This window comes from Bombina bombina, chromosome 6 (genome assembly GCF_027579735.1).
Source record: "Bombina bombina isolate aBomBom1 chromosome 6, aBomBom1.pri, whole genome shotgun sequence".
Lineage (NCBI taxonomy): Eukaryota > Metazoa > Chordata > Amphibia > Anura > Bombinatoridae > Bombina > Bombina bombina.
In genome coordinates, this window is record NC_069504.1 from 1,006,280,956 (window position 1) to 1,006,299,408 (window position 18,453).

General features: G+C 37.5%; 1 protein-coding gene across 1 annotated transcript in view; it reads right to left on the minus strand.

Moving 5' to 3' along the window:
* The window catches only part of GEMIN5 (gem nuclear organelle associated protein 5), a 212,199-nt gene that overhangs the window by 19,461 nt on the left and 174,285 nt on the right, over positions 1-18,453 (minus strand). Inside the window, exons 23-25 of the mRNA XM_053718712.1 lie at positions 7,353-7,472; positions 6,291-6,501; positions 5,782-6,042 (exon numbers count right to left, since the gene is read on the minus strand). Of these exons, the coding sequence (XP_053574687.1) occupies positions 5,782-6,042; positions 6,291-6,501; positions 7,353-7,472 (592 nt within the window). The remainder of the gene's footprint in view (positions 1-5,781; positions 6,043-6,290; positions 6,502-7,352; positions 7,473-18,453) is intronic.

Consider the following 18,453-nt stretch of genomic DNA (forward strand, 5'->3'; position numbering starts at 1 on the left):
ACAAACCCATACTTACACTAGACATGTGCAATTTATTTCGGCCAAATTTTATTTTCGGCCGAATTGGAGATTCAAATGAATCCGAATTTCCGAAGCGGCACCATAACTAAAATCCCGAAAAAATTCAGAAAATGAATAAATCTGTTTCCGAATTTTTGGATCAAATTGATTTGTTCTAATCAAAACCGCAGTTGCCCGACATCGCCAACACTAACTAAACCTATTAACCCCTAAACCGCAGTTCCCCGACATGACCGACACTAACTAAACCTATTAACCACTAAACTGCTGTTCCGCCGTGTTTCTTCTTTTCCTTTTTTTCTCTCCCTTCTCATCTCTCCCGCACCATGGAGGGCGGTTGGTTCGCGATGATGTATGGAATATGACCTAGCTCCTAAATGATGTATGGGGCGCCCTTGAGACAATTATGGTAATTTGTTACAGTTAATAATATATAAATACAAAGTTACATATCTATTAAGATATATTAAGTTTTTTTTTTTTCTTCTGTTTTTTTCATGCATGCCCTTCAAATAGTTGACCAAAGGTCTACGTCTTAATTAAAGATCCTTAATTGATAAGACAACGGACACCAAAAAAAAACAAGAATGTCCAATCAATATATAATATCACAGATATAGGGAATCCTTGCTATATAAGCACATAACATGTCAGTTTGGGGAGGTTGGAAATAGATATCTTTTTGGACCTTGTTTGTCAGTTCTTCTTTCCTCTACTTTTTCCTCCGTGTCTCTTTACTTATATGAATAGATTGTTTAAGAGATGTGGTTATATAATCTTGTTGCGGGTATTTTTGTGCAAAAAGTGAGCCAAATATTATTTTTGGTCTAAAGATGACTATCAATGTTTGAATTCATATGTGACGCAACAGTTATAATTGACGATGTCCTTCTATAACCAACTATTATTTACTATTTTTTTCTGTACCTATGTGGTATTTAAATGTATGGTTTATTTGTTGTTATATGGATTGAATGCCAATAAAAAAAAAACAAAACAAAAAAACTGCCGTTCCCAAACATTGCCAACACTAACTAAACCTATTAACCACTAAACCGTAATTTCCCCACATCGCCGACACTAACTGAAACACTATTAACCCCTAAACCACCGTTCCCAAACATCGCCAACACTAACTAAACCGCAATTTCCCCACATCGGCAAAACTAACTGTAACACTAACTAAACCTATTAACCCCTAAACCGCCATTCCCAAACATCGTCAACACTAACTAAACCTATTAACCCCTAAACCGCAATTCCCCCACAATGCCGACATTAACTGAAACACTAAATAAACCTATTAACCCCTAAACCACCGACTCCCACATCGCAACAACCTAAATTAAACTATTAACCCCTAACACCCCCTTTAACTTTAACATAATTAAGATACACCTAAATTAAAATTACAATAATTAACTAACTACCAAAAAAAATAAATACAAACTTACCTGTAAAATAAAAATAAAACCTAAGCTTAAACTAATAAAACCTAACATTACTAAAAATAAAAAACCTAAGATTACTAAAAAATTTAAACTACAATTACAAAAAATAAACACTAAAATTACAAAAAAAATATAAAAAACTACTATTACAAAAAATAAAACGAAATTATCTAAAATAATAAAAATTATTCCTATTCTAATACCCTGTTTAAAAAAAACCAAAAAAATAATCTATAATAAACTACCAAGGGCCCTTTGTAGGGCATTGCCCTAAAGTTAACAGCTCTTTTGCAAACAAATAAAAACAAACCCCCCTAACATTACAAAACCCCCACCCCCCCCCCCAAAAAAAAAACCTAACTAAAAAAAACCTAATCTACCCATTGCCCTGAAAAGGGCTTTTGTATGGGCATTCAGCTCTTTTTCAGCCCATTAAAATAAAAAAATACAACCCCCCCCCCCCCAAAAAAAAACTAACACTATCCCCAAAATCGGTACTTACAGTTGCTGAAGTCCGGCGAAAGATCTTCATCCGAGCGGAGAAGCATCTTCAGCCAGGCGGCTCCATCTGTATCCATCGCGGGACCGGCATCTTCTATCTTCATCTCAGCGGAGCTCTCATTCCTATTGGCTGTTCAAATCAGCCAATAGGATTTAAGCAGCTTGAATTCCTATTGGCTGATTTAATTTTTCAGCCAATAGGAATGCAATGTTACCCCAATATAAAAGGGGTACCTTGCATTGAATCCTCAGTGTGCGGCGGACAATCGCATGAAGAGGACTGCCATGTCGGACCGATGGACCTCCGCGCATCAACCACTCCGCCTCCGCAGGGATGAAGAAGATACCGAGATATGGTACAGAAAAAAATAAAAAATAACTTATTAATTTTAATAAAAAAAACAGCGAATTTGAATGGTGTTCTGCTGCCCACAAAGATTTAAAAACACTTCTCCTGTGTATTATAATGTATTAATATGTTATGATATAGGTATCCTTAAAATCAGTAATAGTATAGTTCTGTTTATATTTATTACTGAGTGTTATATTTGATATTAGATACTATTTAGCCTTTTTTTGGCTTGAGTTTCAAATACAACTGAAGTATTGCTGATTCAAGTGTGCAGAGGTAATACCTCTTTAAATTGTCTTGCATGTAGCTTATACTGAGTTACTGAATCCTTGCGGGACTTAGTTGCAGTATTATCTCTGAGTACTAGATAGATCAATATTTGGCAGTTTATATTTAGCTGACTTGGTGTGTTTTAGTTATTAGAGATATTATTAAGACTTCACATTAGGTATGTTCAATGTATTAGAGAAATGGCAAGTAAGCCGTTGTTGCTCATAGGAGTTTGCAACAATGAATTTTTACATTGAAATTACTTTGGCTCTTTTGTACAAGCTGTAATTTTATAAAAATAGCACAATAATACCTTCTGTGAGCTGTACTCCTGTCAACGGATATAGGATTTGAATGATTGGTTGTACCTTGTTTAAAGTTTGCAGGTTTGTTATTAAATCTGTGATTAGAGTGCAACTGCGGTGTAAAACTTCCCCTTTTTCCCAGGTTAAGTCGTTTAAAGTTATTATGTTGTTCTACCTGTTGCTTTGGTAAAAAACCATCTAGGTGCATCTAGTAAGTTAATAAACCACAGTTTCCATAAGCGTAAGGTTGATTAATCTCTTATTCACGGTAGTAAAGCTTTGCAACTAATATATTGACGGAATATAACAACAAGTTACAGCTACAGGTATATAGCCTATGATTCTAGCGAGACTGCCTCTAAGACAATTTTAACTCAAGTGAGTATACCTATTAAGTTAAACATTCTAAATTTAACAAGGAGAGCACATTAAAGAGCACTCACAGTTGCTGAAGTTGCCAGACTTCAGCAACTGTGAGTACTGATTTTGGGGTAAGTGTTAGTTTTTAGATTAGGGCTTTTTTTATTTTAATGGGCCGAAAAAGAGCTGAATGCCATTTTAAAGGGCAATGCCCATACAAATGCCCTACTCAGGACAATGGGTAGATGATGTTTTTTTAGTTAGTTTTTTTTTAATTTTGTGGGTTTGTAATATTAGGAGGTGTTTGCTGTAATTTTTTTTAGCAAAAGAGCTCTTAACTTTAGGGCTGCCCTACAAAATGCCCTTTTATAGGGCTATAAGTGGTTAATTATAGATTAGGGTTTTTTTTATTTTGGGGTGCTTTTGTATATTTTAGGCGGGGTATTAGAATAGGAATATTTTTTTTTATTTTGTAAAATTTAATTTGTTATTGAATGCCCTTACAAATGCCCTTTTTGGGACAATGGGTAGATTAGGTTTATTTTTATTTTGTGGGTTTGTAATGTTAGGGGGCGTTTGGTTTTTATTTATTTGCAAAAGAGCTGTTAACTTTAGGGCAATGCCCTACAAAAGGCCCTTTGGTAGTTTATTATAGATTAGCATTTTTTTACTTTGTTTTTTTTTTTTTTAAATGGGGTATTAGAATAGGAATAATTTTTATTATTTTGGATAATTTTGTTTGTTATTTTTTGTAATAGTAGTTTTTTTATTTTTTGTAATTTTAGTGTTTATTATTTTATGTAATTGTAGTTTTAATTTTTAGTAATGTTAGGTTTTTTATTTTTAGTAATGTTAGGTTTTATTAGTGTAAGCTTAGGTTTTATTTTTAACAGGTAAGTTTGTATTTTTTTTAACTAGGTAGTTAGTAAATAGTTATATTGTAGCTAGCTTAGGTTTTACTTTTATTTGACAGGTAAGTTTGTATTTATTTTTAAATAGGTAATTAATAATTGTAACTTTAACTTAGGTCTATTTTAATTATGTTGAAGTTAGGGGGTGTTCTGTTTAGGGGTTAGTATAGTTTAATTTAGGTTGTTGCGATGTGGGGACAGTGGTTTAGGGGTTAATAGGTTTATTTAGTGTTGGCGATATTGTGGGACTTTTCGTTAGTGTCGGCAATGTCGGGGAACTGCGGTTTAGGGGTTAATAGGTGTAGTTAGTGTCAGCGATGTCGGGGAACAGCGGTTTAGAGGTTAATAGGTCAATTTAGTGTCGATGGGGTGGGGGGGTGGAAGTTGAGGGGTTAATAGGTTTAGGTTGTCTTGGCGATGTGGGGGGACGGCGGTTTAGGGGTTAATAGCTTTATTTAGCGTCGGTGATGTGGGTGGTGGTGGCAGCGGTTTTAGATTGTTTCGGCAATCGCCAGCATATTAGTTATGTTAAATCATTTTTTCGTATCCATTCTTAACTTAAACATAAACTTCAGAATAGAATAATGCACATGAATAAAGAATGGATCAAAAAAAAACGAACGGATCCGAAAAAACGATTTAAATTTAACATAACTAATTTGAGGAAACAATTTTTTTTTTTAAACTTAACTAAACTAATTTGCCAAAACAAAATTATTTATTTAACTAATGAAAACAAAACTAAATTTATAGCGTTGCACACATGTCTAACTCACCATTTAAACAAAATAAAAATCTATAATTTGGGAAGAGACAAGGAAGCCCAAGAAGGAATCCATCTTTCAGACCATTATCTTCAAACACCTAAGATCCAGTAATAATCTTAGGCAGTTAAGGCTTACAAGTTAACAAAATGTATAGAGTTCTACATGTTCAATAGAACCCTCCCCCTTTTTTTAAAATAAAGTATTCAGTAAAACAAAAAAGTCAGTGTAAGCACTTTCAAGCCTCTGTAATAAACCAGACCCTCCATAGCTGCTTATGTTCCGAAGTAGAACTCTTCAATGAAGATTGTCCTTTTAAATAGAACCAGACAGAAAACTCAAAAACAGCCACATTCTCAGGTTGGTAGAAGACTGCTCTTTAACCTGCCACTCCCTTTTTTCTATTCAGTAGTAGGAAAAATAGGAAGGGTAGTTTGGTGTTACTTAGAGACATAGGCCAACATATATAAATTGTGGTATAATTGATTCATGATAATCTTGCCTTACCCTAGTATAATTTGCCAATGAAGATATTTAAACAACTTAAATCAAAGGGTAGGCAGCAAAGAAGTAGTAAAGTATAGTTCATGACTGTCAATAATTCTGAATCTGAGGAATAAATATACACACATATATAAATATATATAACAATTTGCTTATAAGCAAAACAACATTGTTAATCACTAAAGCATACCATAAAATACCATGTTCAAAATATTGCTACACAGCCTACACATTTTCCTCACAGGTTCCCATATCTTTGCATACACAAATTATCCTTCAAATACACCTTTGCATTATGTCTGTTTCAGTTTAGTCGCATATGTAGGCGGTATTTTATATTACCTGCTTGGGGTTGGTGTTTGCAGTTGTTGAAGGGATCTCACATGTAGACAATTGCTGATAAACTTCAGAGTAACACTCTACTGAGTCCACTGCAAACTCACTCAGCCACAGCTCTTTAAGTTTGGCCATAAAGGATTCTCCACTGCTTCTCTCTGCCCAGACATGATAACACGGGGTACTCTGTGTTTTCCAGTCTACTGCTATTTTTGTCTCCAGATGTGTGTGCAACAACTCACTAGTGCAGAAAACCAGCCTCTGGCCCTTTAAAGACAAAGAAGCCCAATGATCATTATCATATATAAATAAAATACTTACAAATGTTTAACAATAGATATTCTTCAAGTATCACAACACATGCAAACATAACACAATGAAAGAAAAGTAGGACTGCATAGTTGATATAATACAAACAAACATATTAAAGAAAATACCAATTATTATTATTATTTTTAAAATACAATGTAATTTAATTCCTACAGACATTTCATAGCTATTTACAAATGCTTTACCAGTAAGCTGTGGTGCTGTTTAAGTGATTGTTGGGCCCCCACCCAGTTCTTTACAGTGAGCTGTTCCTGTGCACAGCGTAGTGCAAATGACGCAGCGAGATCCTTTTCTCCTGCGATGAAGGAGAGTTCGGCTGCAGTGCTCAGAGACAATATGTCCCCTTTCTTGGCAAGAACTTTTGCTGCATCATACGGTGAACTTGCCCCTAAATGACTGGAACATACATATAATGGTTGAGCTTTTTTAAGTGTCCAGGTTTTAGCAGGCAAATTAAAGCAAAAGGAAAAATATGAATGAATAATATAGAAAATTATTATTTCCAAGTTACAATGGGGGTTAAAATGTGCCAGCTTACTTTTATTAGTAACAATTTATTCAATGTGACTGTTCATTTAAATAACTATTATTAGCTAAAATTGCCCTCTCACGTAAATTTTTTATAATATTAACACCATCACCGGTAACATACATTTATCTGTCTGACGTTATGCTTTTTATGGTTTTCATTTAGGTTTCTAAATAATTGTTATTCTTATACGATACCATTCACATTTTACATAAAAAAAAAGTGTAATGGGTTCCGCATGCTTTGACAGAACAGGCAAAGATCACAGTTCACACAATGTGTTTTAATAGCTGAGATAGTCACACAGAAAAAAAGCTATATGAACTATTTTATTTCACTTGCTACAGAAATTATGTTCACGCATCTGAGGTATCTAAGTCCTTAAAAACATTTTTTAATGAAAGATTCTTAACAGTGTTTCATTCACGACAAGTATATATATTTGTATCCTAATAAAAGTTTTGTTTCTTTACCTAAAGTCTATAAAATTAGCAGAATCCACACAGAAGCAGAGCACTAGGTCACTATATAAGTAAAAAGATTACCTTATTAAGAACTAAAAGGATGTTGGATACGCAAATAAAACAAACAAACAAAAATATATCTATCTATCCATCTATCTATATCTCATATTTACATCCATTGTGGCCTGGGATTTATGAAAATGTATGGCTAAATACAGAATCCATATAAGCACTGCAGTCCTTCCTACACATACCATTTTGCTGCCATGCAGTAGTGGCCATCTTGCTCCAGTACTGCTGCCCAGCTGGTGTACAAATCCTTGAGCACAGGATCATCAGGTAACAGTCTTGCTTTAGCTACAGCGATAGCTTCCCTGAAATATAAAATATATGCTAAGCAAAAATGAATGAATATTGAGCTACATTGAGGAGGATAAAAATAGTTGTCTTGTTACATTTTTAAAATGTACCTTATTCAAAGGCAATATGAAGGATTTTGTACTCTTTTAGATTAAATCAAAACTCTGTCATCCTCTGTTTTTCAGAATTGAAAAATTCTGCTTGATGCGATATTGAAACCTGGTCCCTTTAATTTTAACTCATGGGAAGCTGGTGACATTCAGTCTTTAGCAAAATTGCCACACAACCCCATCCTATCACACAGAGTACAATTTTAACAAATGCCAAGTGCTACTATGTATACCACAATATTTTTATGACGTTGATGGTTAACTAGCTTCAATAAGGTTATTTCATTTCAAGAGTATTTTACATCACATCTAACCCTTTATAGCAAGAGTGTAAACGAACAAAAAAGAGATTTTTACCTCCAATTGCATATAACTTCCCTCATTAAACAGTTGAAGAGTTAACCAAGCTGTGAGTGGAAGAGGAGACAACTTGTGCTTGACAGTTGGAACACATGTACAAATTATCATCATAACTGTTGGAGCATCATGTGCTGTCACCAAGAACAATAAAGATTTATCAGTGACTATGAATATCATTTTATTGCATATTTATTGGCAAGCAAATCATCTTTGAAAAGAGGACTTGCAGGTTGGTGCGTTTGTACAGGAGTTTGGTTCTTGAGGATACCAATAGAAGAAAAAGTTTATTTTCACTTTTCATGCAGTTCATGGTCTTAGACAAATAAAAAAACGTAATTTATGCTTACCTGATAATTTAATTTATTTTATGGTAGTGAGAGTCCACAAGCATTACTCCTGAGATTTAACTCTTGGTCACTAGGAGGAGACAAAGATTCCCAAAAACTCTAAGAGTACTTAATCCCTCTCACCTCTCTAGTAATTCCCTCTCACCTCTCTAGTAATCCAGTCGGACGTATAGCCAAGAAAAGAGAAGTAGAAAGGAAGGAAAGAATCAAGCAGGGGAAAAAAAGGAGGAGCAAACTAAAAACTGCAGCTAGAAAAAAAAAGTTAATAAAAACAAAATTTATGCTTACCTGATAAATGTATTTATTTCTTGACACGGTGAGTCCACGGATCATCTAATTACTATTGGGAATATCACTCCTGCCCAGCAGGAGGCGGCAAAGAGCACCACAGCAAAGCTGTTGTTAAATATCACCTCCCCTCCAACCACAGTCATTCGACCGAAGCAAAGGAAAGAAAGGAAGCAACAAGGTGCAGAGGTGTCAGATTTTGTGGGTATGTTATAAATGTCGGTCTTAAGCAAAGAGGGCGGGCCGTGGACTCACTGTGTCAAGAAATAAATACATTTATCAGATAAGCATAAATTTTGTTTTCTTTCTAATGACACGGTGAGTCCACGGATCATCTAATTACTATTGGGAATCAATACCCAAGCTAGAGTACACAGATGATAAGGGAGGGACAAGACAGGGAACCTAAACGGAAGGCACCACTGCTTGAAGAACCGTTCTTCCAAAAGAGGCCTCAGCCGAGGCAAAAGTGTCAAATTTATAGAATTTTGAAAAAGTGTGAAGAGAGGACCAAGTTGCAGCCTTGCAAATATGTTCCATATAAGCTTCATTTTTGAATGCCCAGGAAGAGGAAACATCCCTTGTAGAATGAGCCGTAACTCTCTCAAGAGGCTGCTGTCCAGCAGTTTCATAGGCAAAGGAAATAATACTCTTCAGCCACAAAGAAAGAGAAGTAGCCGTAGCTTTCTGCCTCTTACATTTCCCCGAGAAAACCACAAAGAGAGTAGAAGACTGACGAAAATGTCAATGCCCGCACCACATATAGATTGTGTAGCAGACGTTCTTTCTGAGAAGGTGGTTTAGGACACAAGGAAAGAACAACAATCTCCTGATTAATGTTCCGATCTGAAACCACTTTAGGGAGAAACCCTAATTTAATACTCAAAACTACATTATCCGCATGAAAAATAAGGTAAGGAGACTCATACTGTAATGCAGAGAGCTCTGAAACTCTTCGAGCAGATGAAATAGCAACAAGAAACAAAACTTTCCAAGATAACAACTTAATATCTAAGGAATTCATCAGCTCAAACGGAGCCTGTTGAAGAACTAGGTTAAGATTCCAGGGAGGAGTAACCGGCTTAAACAAAGGCCTGATCCTGACCAAGGCCTGGCAAAACGATTGCACGTCTGGGACATCTGCCAGATGCTTATGTAACAAAATAGACGAGGCAGATATTTGACCCTTTAGGGAGCTTGCGATAAACCTTTCTCCAGAACCACTTGGAGAAAAGACAAAATTCTAGGAATCCGAACTCTACTCCAAGAATAGCCTTTGGATTCACACCAATACAGGTATTTACGCCATATCTGATGGTAAATCCTTCTAGTCACAGGCTTATGAGCCTGAATCATAGTCTCAATGACCGATTCAGAAAAACATAATTTATGTAAGAACTTACCTGATAAATTCATTTCTTTCATATTAACAAGAGTCCATGAGCTAGTGACGTATGGGATATACATTCCTACCAGGAGGGGCAAAGTTTCCCAAACCTTAAAATGCCTATAAATACACCCCTCACCACACCCACAAATCAGTTTAACGAATAGCCAAGAAGTGGGGTGATAAGAAAAAAAGTGCGAAGCATATAAAATAAGGAATTGGAATAATTGTGCTTTATACAAAAAAATCATAACCACCACAAAAAAGGGTGGGCCTCATGGACTCTTGTTAATATGAAAGAAATGAATTTATCAGGTAAGTTCTTACATAAATTATGTTTTCTTTCATGTAATTAACAAGAGTCCATGAGCTAGTGACGTATGGGATAATGACTACCCAAGATGTGGATCTTTCCACACAAGAGTCACTAGAGAGGGAGGGATAAAATAAAGACAGCCAATTCCTGCTGAAAATAATCCACACCCAAAATAAAGTTTAACAAAAAACATAAGCAGAAGATTCAAACTGAAACCGCTGCCTGAAGAACTTTTCTACCAAAAACTGCTTCAGAAGAAGAAAATACATCAAAATGGTAGAATTTAGTAAAAGTATGCAAAGAAGACCAAGTTGCTGCTTTGCAGATCTGGTCAACCGAAGCTTCATTCCTAAACGCCCAGGAAGTAGAAACTGACCTAGTAGAATGAGCTGTAATTCTTTGAGGCGGAATTTTACCCGACTCAACATAGGCAAGATGAATTAAAGATTTCAACCAAGATGCCAAAGAAATGGCAGAAGCTTTCTGGCCTTTCCTAGAACCGGAAAAGATAACAAATAGACTAGAAGTCTTACGGAAAGATTTCGTAGCTTCAACATAATATTTCAAAGCTCTAACATCCAAAGAATGCAATAATTTCTCCTTAGAATTCTTAGGATTAGGACATAATGAAGGAACCACAATTTCTCTACTAATGTTGTTGGAATTCACAACTTTAGGTAAAAATTCAAAAGAAGTTCGCAACACCGCCTTATCCTGATGAAAAATCAGAAAAGGAGACTCACACGAAAGAGCAGATAATTCAGAAACTCTTCTAGCAGAAGAGATGGCCAAAAGGAACAAAACTTTCCAAGAAAGTAATTTAATGTCCAATGAATGCATAGGTTCAAACGGAGGAGCTTGAAGAGCTCCCAAAACCAAATTCAAACTCCATGGAGGAGAAATTGACGTGATGACAGGTTTTATACGAACCAAAGCTTGTACAAAACAATGAATATCAGGAAGAATAGCAATCTTTCTGTGAAAAAGAACAGAAAGAGCGGAGATTTGTCCTTTCAAAGAACTCGCGGACAAACCCTTATCTAAACCATCCTGAAGAAACTGTAAAATTCTCGGTATTCTAAAAGAATGCCAAGAAAAATGATGAGAAAGACACCAAGAAATATAAGTCTTCCAGACTCTATAATATATCTCTCGAGATACAGATTTACGAGCCTGTAACATAGTATTAATCACGGAGTCAGAGAAACCTCTATGACCAAGAATCAAGCGTTCAATTTCCATACCTTTAAATTTAAGGATTTCAGATCCGGATGGAAAAAAGGACCTTGAGACAGAAGGTCTGGTCTTAACGGAAGAGTCCATGGTTGGCAAGATGCCATCCGGACAAGATCCGCATACCAAAACCTGAGAGGCCATGCCGGAGCTATTAGCAGAACAAACGAGCATTCCCTCAGAATCTTGGAGATTACTCTTGGAAGAAGAACTAGAGGCGGAAAGATATAGGCAGGATGATACTTCCAAGGAAGTGATAATGCATCCACTGCTTCCGCCTGAGGATCCCGGGATCTGGACAGATACCTGGGAAGTTTCTTGTTTAGATGAGAGGCCATCAGATCTATCTCTGGGAACCCCCACATTTGAACAATCTGAAAAAATACCTCTGGGTGAAGAGACCATTCGCCCGGATGCAACGTTTGGCGACTGAGATAATCCGCTTCCCAATTGTCTACACCTGGGATATGAACCGCAGAGATTAGACAGGAGCTGGATTCCGCCCAAACCAAAATTCGAGATACTTCTTTCATAGCCAGAGGACTGTGAGTCCCTCCTTGATGATTGATGTATGCCACAGTTGTGACATTGTCTGTCTGAAAACAAATGAACGATTCTCTCTTCAGAAGAGGCCAAAACTGAAGAGCTCTGAAAACTGCACGGAGTTCCAAGATATTGATCGGTAATCTCACCTCCTGAGATTCCCAAACTCCTTGTGCCGTCAGAGAACCCCACACAGCTCCCCAACCTGTGAGACTTGCATCTGTTGAAATTACAGTCCAGGTCGGAAGAACAAAAGAAGCCCCCTGAATTAAACGATGGTGATCTGTCCACCACGTTAGAGAGTGCCGAACAATCGGTTTTAAAGATATTAATTGATATATCTTCGTGTAATCCCTGCACCATTGGTTCAGCATACAGAGCTGAAGAGGTCGCATGTGAAAACGAGCAAAGGGGATCGCGTCCGATGCAGCAGTCATAAGACCTAGAATTTCCATGCATAAGGCTACCGAAGGGAATGATTGAGACTGAAGGTTTCGACAGGCTGTAATCAATTTTAGACGTCTCTTGTCTGTTAAAGACAAAGTCATGGACACTGAATCTATCTGGAAACCCAGAAAGGTTACCCTTGTTTGAGGAATCAAAGAACTTTTTGGTAAATTGATCCTCCAACCATGATCTTGAAGAAACAACACAAGTCGATTCGTATGAGACTCTGCTAAATGTAAAGACGGAGCAAGTACCAAGATATCGTCCAAATAATGAAATACCACAATACCCTGTTCTCTGATTACAGACAGAAGGGCACCGAGAATCTTTGTGAAAATTCTTGGAGCTGTAGCAAGGCCAAACGGTAGAGCCACAAATTGGTAATGCTTGTCTAGAAAAGAGAATCTCAGGAACTGATAATGATCTGGATGAATCGGAATATGCAGATATGCATCCTGTAAATCTATTGTGGACATATAATTCCCTTGCTGAACAAAAGGCAATATAGTCCTTACAGTTACCATCTTGAACGTTGGTATCCTTACATAACGATTCAATAATTTTAGATCCAGAACTGGTCTGAAGGAATTCTCCTTCTTTGGTACAATGAAGAGATTTGAATAAAACCCCATCCCCTGTTCCGGAACTGGAACTGGCATAATTACTCCAGCCAACTCTAGATCTGAAACACAATTCAGAAATGCTTGAGCTTTCACTGGATTTACTGGGACATGGGAAAGAAAAAATCTCTTTGCAGGAGGTCTCATCTTGAAACCAATTCTGTACCCTTCTGAAACAATGTTCTGAATCCAAAGATTGTGAACAGAATTGATCCAAATTTCTTTGAAAAAACGTAACCTGCCCCCTACCAGCTGAACTGGAATGAGGGCCGTACCTTCATGTGAACTTAGAAGCAGGCTTTGCCTTTCTAGCAGGCTTGGATTTATTCCAGACTGGAGATGGTTTCCAAACTGAAACTGCTCCTGAGGATGAAGGATCAGGCTTTTGTTCTTTGTTGAAACGAAAGGAACGAAAACGATTGTTAGCCCTGTTTTTACCTTTAGACTTTTTATCCTGTGGTAAAAAAGTTCCTTTCCCACCAGTAACAGTTGAAATAATAGAATCCAACTGAGAACCAAATAATTTGTTTCCCTGGAAAGAAATGGAAAGTAGAGTTGATTTAGAAGCCATATCAGCATTCCAAGTCTTAAGCCATAAAGCTCTTCTGGCTAAGATAGCCAGAGACATAAATCTAACATCAACTCTAATAATATCAAAAATGGCATCACAGATGAAATTATTAGCATGCTGGAGAAGAATAATAATATCATGAGAATCACGATTTGTTACTTGTTGCGCTAGAGTTTCCAACCAAAAAGTTGAAGCTGCAGCAACATCAGCCAATGATATAGCAGGTCTAAGAAGATTACCTGAACATAGATAAGCTTTTCTTAGAAAAGATTCAATTTTTCTATCTAAAGGATCCTTAAACGAGGTACCATCTGATGTAGGAATGGTAGTACGTTTAGCAAGGATAGAAATAGCCCCATCAACTTTAGGGATTTTGTCCCAAAATTCTAACCTGTCAGGCGGAACAGGATATAATTGCTTAAAACGTTTAGAAGGAGTAAATGAATTACCCAATCTATCCCATTCCTTAGCAATTATTGCAGAAATAGCATTAGGAACAGGAAAGACTTCTGGAATAACCGCAGGAGCTTTAAAAACCTTATCCAAACGTATAGAATTAGTATCAAGAGGACTAGAATCCTCTATTTCTAAAGCAATTAGTACTTCTTTAAGTAAAGAGCGAATAAATTCCATCTTAAATAAATATGAAGATTTATCAGCATCAATCTCTGAGACAGAATCCTCTGAACCAGAAGAGTCCAAAGAATCAGAATGATGGTGTTCATTTAAAAATTCATCTGTAGAGAGAGAAGATTTAAAAGACTTTTTACGTTTACTAGAAGGAGAAATAACAGACAAAGCCTTCTTTATGGATTCAGAAACAAAATCTCTTATGTTATCAGGAACATTCTGCACCTTAGATGTTGAGGGAACTGCAACAGGCAATGGTACATCACTAAAGGAAATATTATCTGCATTAACAAGTTTGTCATGACATTTAATACAAACAACAGCTGGAGGAATAGCTACCAAAAGTTTACAGCAGATACACTTAGCTTTGGTAGATCCAGCAGGCAGAGGTTTTCCTGTAGTATCTTCTGGCTCAGATGCAACGTGAGACATCTTGCAATATGTAAGAGAAAAAACAACATATAAAGCAAAATAGATCAAATTCCTTATAAGACAGTTTCAGGAATGGGAAAAAAATGCCAAACATCAAGCTTCTAGCAACCAGAAGCAAATGAAAAATGAGACTGAAATAATGTGGAGACAAAAGCGACGCCCATATTTTTTGGCGCCAAATAAGACGCCCACATTATTTGGCGCCTAAATGCTTTTGGCGCCAAAAATGACGCCACATCCGGAACGCCAACATTTTTGGCGCAAAATAACGTAAAAAATGACGCAACTTCCGGCGACACGTATGACGCCGGAAACGGAAATGAATTTTTGCGCCAAAAAAGTCCGCGCCAAGAATGACGCAATAAAATGAAGCATTTTCAGCCCCCGCGAGCCTAACAGCCCACAGGGAAAAAAGTCAAATTTTTGAGGTAAGAAAAAATATGATAATTAAAGCATAATCCCAAATATGAAACTGACTGTCTGGAAATAAGGAAAGTTGAACATTCTGAGTCAAGGCAAATAAATGTTTGAATACATATATTTAGAACTTTATAAATAAAGTGCCCAACCATAGCTTAGAGTGTCACAGAAAATAAGACTTACTTACCCCAGGACACTCATCTACATGTTTGTAGAAAGCCAAACCAGTACTGAAACGAGAATCAGTAGAGGAAATGGTAAATGTAAGAGTATATCGTCGATCTGAAAAGGGAGGTAAGAGATGAATCTCTACGACCGATAACAGAGAACCTTATGAAATAGACCCCGTAGAAGGAGATCACTGCATTCAATAGGCAATACTCTCCTCACATCCCTCTGACATTCACTGCACGCTGAGAGGAAAACCGGGCTCCAACTTGCTGCGGAGCGCATATCAACGTAGAATCTAGCACAAACTTACTTCACCACCTCCCTTGGAGGCAAAGTTTGTAAAAACTGATTTGTGGGTGTGGTGAGGGGTGTATTTATAGGCATTTTAAGGTTTGGGAAACTTTGCCCCTCCTGGTAGGAATGTATATCCCATACGTCACTAGCTCATGGACTCTTGTTAATTACATGAAAGAAATCCACGCTTAGATAAAATTAAGCGTTCAATTTCCAAGCAGTCAGCTTCAGAGAAACTAGATTTGGATGAAGGAAGGGCCCTTGAAGTAGAAGGTCCTTTCTCAACGGAAGTCTCCAAGGTGGAAGAGATGAAATCTCCACCAGGTCTGCATGCCAAATCCTGCGGGGCCACGCCAGTGCAATGAGGACCACCAACACCCTCTCCTGCTTGATTCGAGCAATGACCCGAGGAAGAAGAGTGAACGGAGGAAATAGGTATGCTAGACTGAAATTCCAAGGAACCGCCAGAGCGTCTATCAGTACAGCCTGAGGGTCCACTGACCTTGACACGTACCTCCGGAGCTTGGCATTCTACCGCAAAGCCATGGAGGTCCAGTTCCGGCTGTCTCCCTTTGAAAATCAGGCTGGAAAACACTTCCGGGTGGAGTACCCACTAGCCCGGGTGAAAAGTCTGTCTGCTCAGAAAATCTGTCTCCCAGTTGTCTACTCCTGGGATGTGGATCGCCGACAGACAACAGCTGTGGGTCTCAGCCCACTGAATTATCTTGGCTACCTCTGACATGGCCAAGGAACTCCGAGTTCCCCCCTGATGGTTGATGTAAGCCACTGAATTTATGTTGTCCGACAAACCTGATAAACCGAGCCGAGGCTAACTGAGGCCAGGTTAGAAGAGCATTGAAGATAGCTCTCAGTTCCAGGATGTTTATGGGTACAACAGACTCCGACCAAGTCCATGTTTCCTGAGCCTTTAGAGAACCCCAGACTGCTCCCCATCCCAGAAGGCTGGCGTCTGTTGTCACAATCACCCAAGAGGGTCTGCGAAAGCAGGTTCCCTAGGAGAGATGATCCTGAGACAACCACCAAAGAAGAGAATCCCTTGTCTCCTGCTCCAGTTGTAATCGCGAGACAGATCGGCATAATCTCCGTTCCACTGTCTGAGCATGCGTAACTGCAGAGGTCTGAGAATCGAAAACCTTTGATTTCCTGACCTCTGTCAGAAAAACATAATTTATGTAAGAACTTACCTGATAAATTCATTTCTTTCATATTAACAAGAGTCCATGAGCTAGTGACGTATGGGATATACATTCCTACCAGGAGGGGCAAAGTTTCCCAAACCTTAAAATGCCTATAAATACACCCCTCACCACACCCACAAATCAGTTTAACGAATAGCCAAGAAGTGGGGTGATAAGAAAAAGTGCGAAGCATATAAAATAAGGAATTGGAATAATTGTGCTTTATACAAAAAAATCATAACCACCACAAAAAAGGGTGGGCCTCATGGACTCTTGTTAATATGAAAGAAATGAATTTATCAGGTAAGTTCTTACATAAATTATGTTTTCTTTCATGTAATTAACAAGAGTCCATGAGCTAGTGACGTATGGGATAATGACTACCCAAGATGTGGATCTTTCCACACAAGAGTCACTAGAGAGGGAGGGATAAAATAAAGACAGCCAATTCCTGCTGAAAATAATCCACACCCAAAATAAAGTTTAACAAAAAACATAAGCAGAAGATTCAAACTGAAACCGCTGCCTGAAGAACTTTTCTACCAAAAACTGCTTCAGAAGAAGAAAATACATCAAAATGGTAGAATTTAGTAAAAGTATGCAAAGAAGACCAAGTTGCTGCTTTGCAGATCTGGTCAACCGAAGCTTCATTCCTAAACGCCCAGGAAGTAGATACTGACCTAGTAGAATGAGCTGTAATTCTTTGAGGCGGAGTTTTACCCGACTCAACATAGGCAAGATGAATTAAAGATTTCAACCAAGATGCCAAAGAAATGGCAGAAGCTTTCTGGCCTTTCCTAGAACCAGAAAAGATAACAAATAGACTAGAAGTCTTACGGAAAGATTTCGTAGCTTCAACATAATATTTCAAAGCTCTAACAACATCCAAAGAATGCAATGATTTCTCCTTAGAATTCTTAGGATTAGGACATAATGAAGGAACCACAATTTCTCTACTAATGTTGTTGGAATTCACAACTTTAGGTAAAAATTCAAAAGAAGTTCGCAACACCGCCTTATCCTGATGAAAAATCAGAAAAGGAGACTCACACGAAAGAGCAGATAATTCAGAAACTCTTCTAGCAGAAGAGATGGCCAAAAGGAACAAAACTTTCCAAGAAAGTAATTTAATGTCCAATGAATGCATAGGTTCAAACGGAGGAGCTTGAAGAGCTCCCAGAACCAAATTCAAACTCCAAGGAGGAGAAATTGACTTAATGACAGGTTTTATACGAACCAAAGCTTGTACAAAACAATGAATATCAGGAAGAATAGCAATCTTTCTGTGAAAAAGAACAGAAAGAGCAGAGATTTGTCCTTTCAAAGAACTTGCGGACAAACCCTTATCCAAACCATCCTGAAGAAATTGTAAAATTCTCGGTATTCTAAAAGAATGCCAAGAAAAATGATGAGAAAGACACCATGAAATATAAGTCTTCCAGACTCTATAATATATCTCTCGAGATACAGATTTACGAGCCTGTAACATAGTATTAATCACGGAGTCAGAGAAACCTCTATGACCAAGAATCAAGCGTTCAATCTCCATACCTTTAAATTTAAGGATTTCAGATCCGGATGGAAAAAAGGACCTTGTGACAGAAGGTCTGGTCTTAACGGAAGAGTC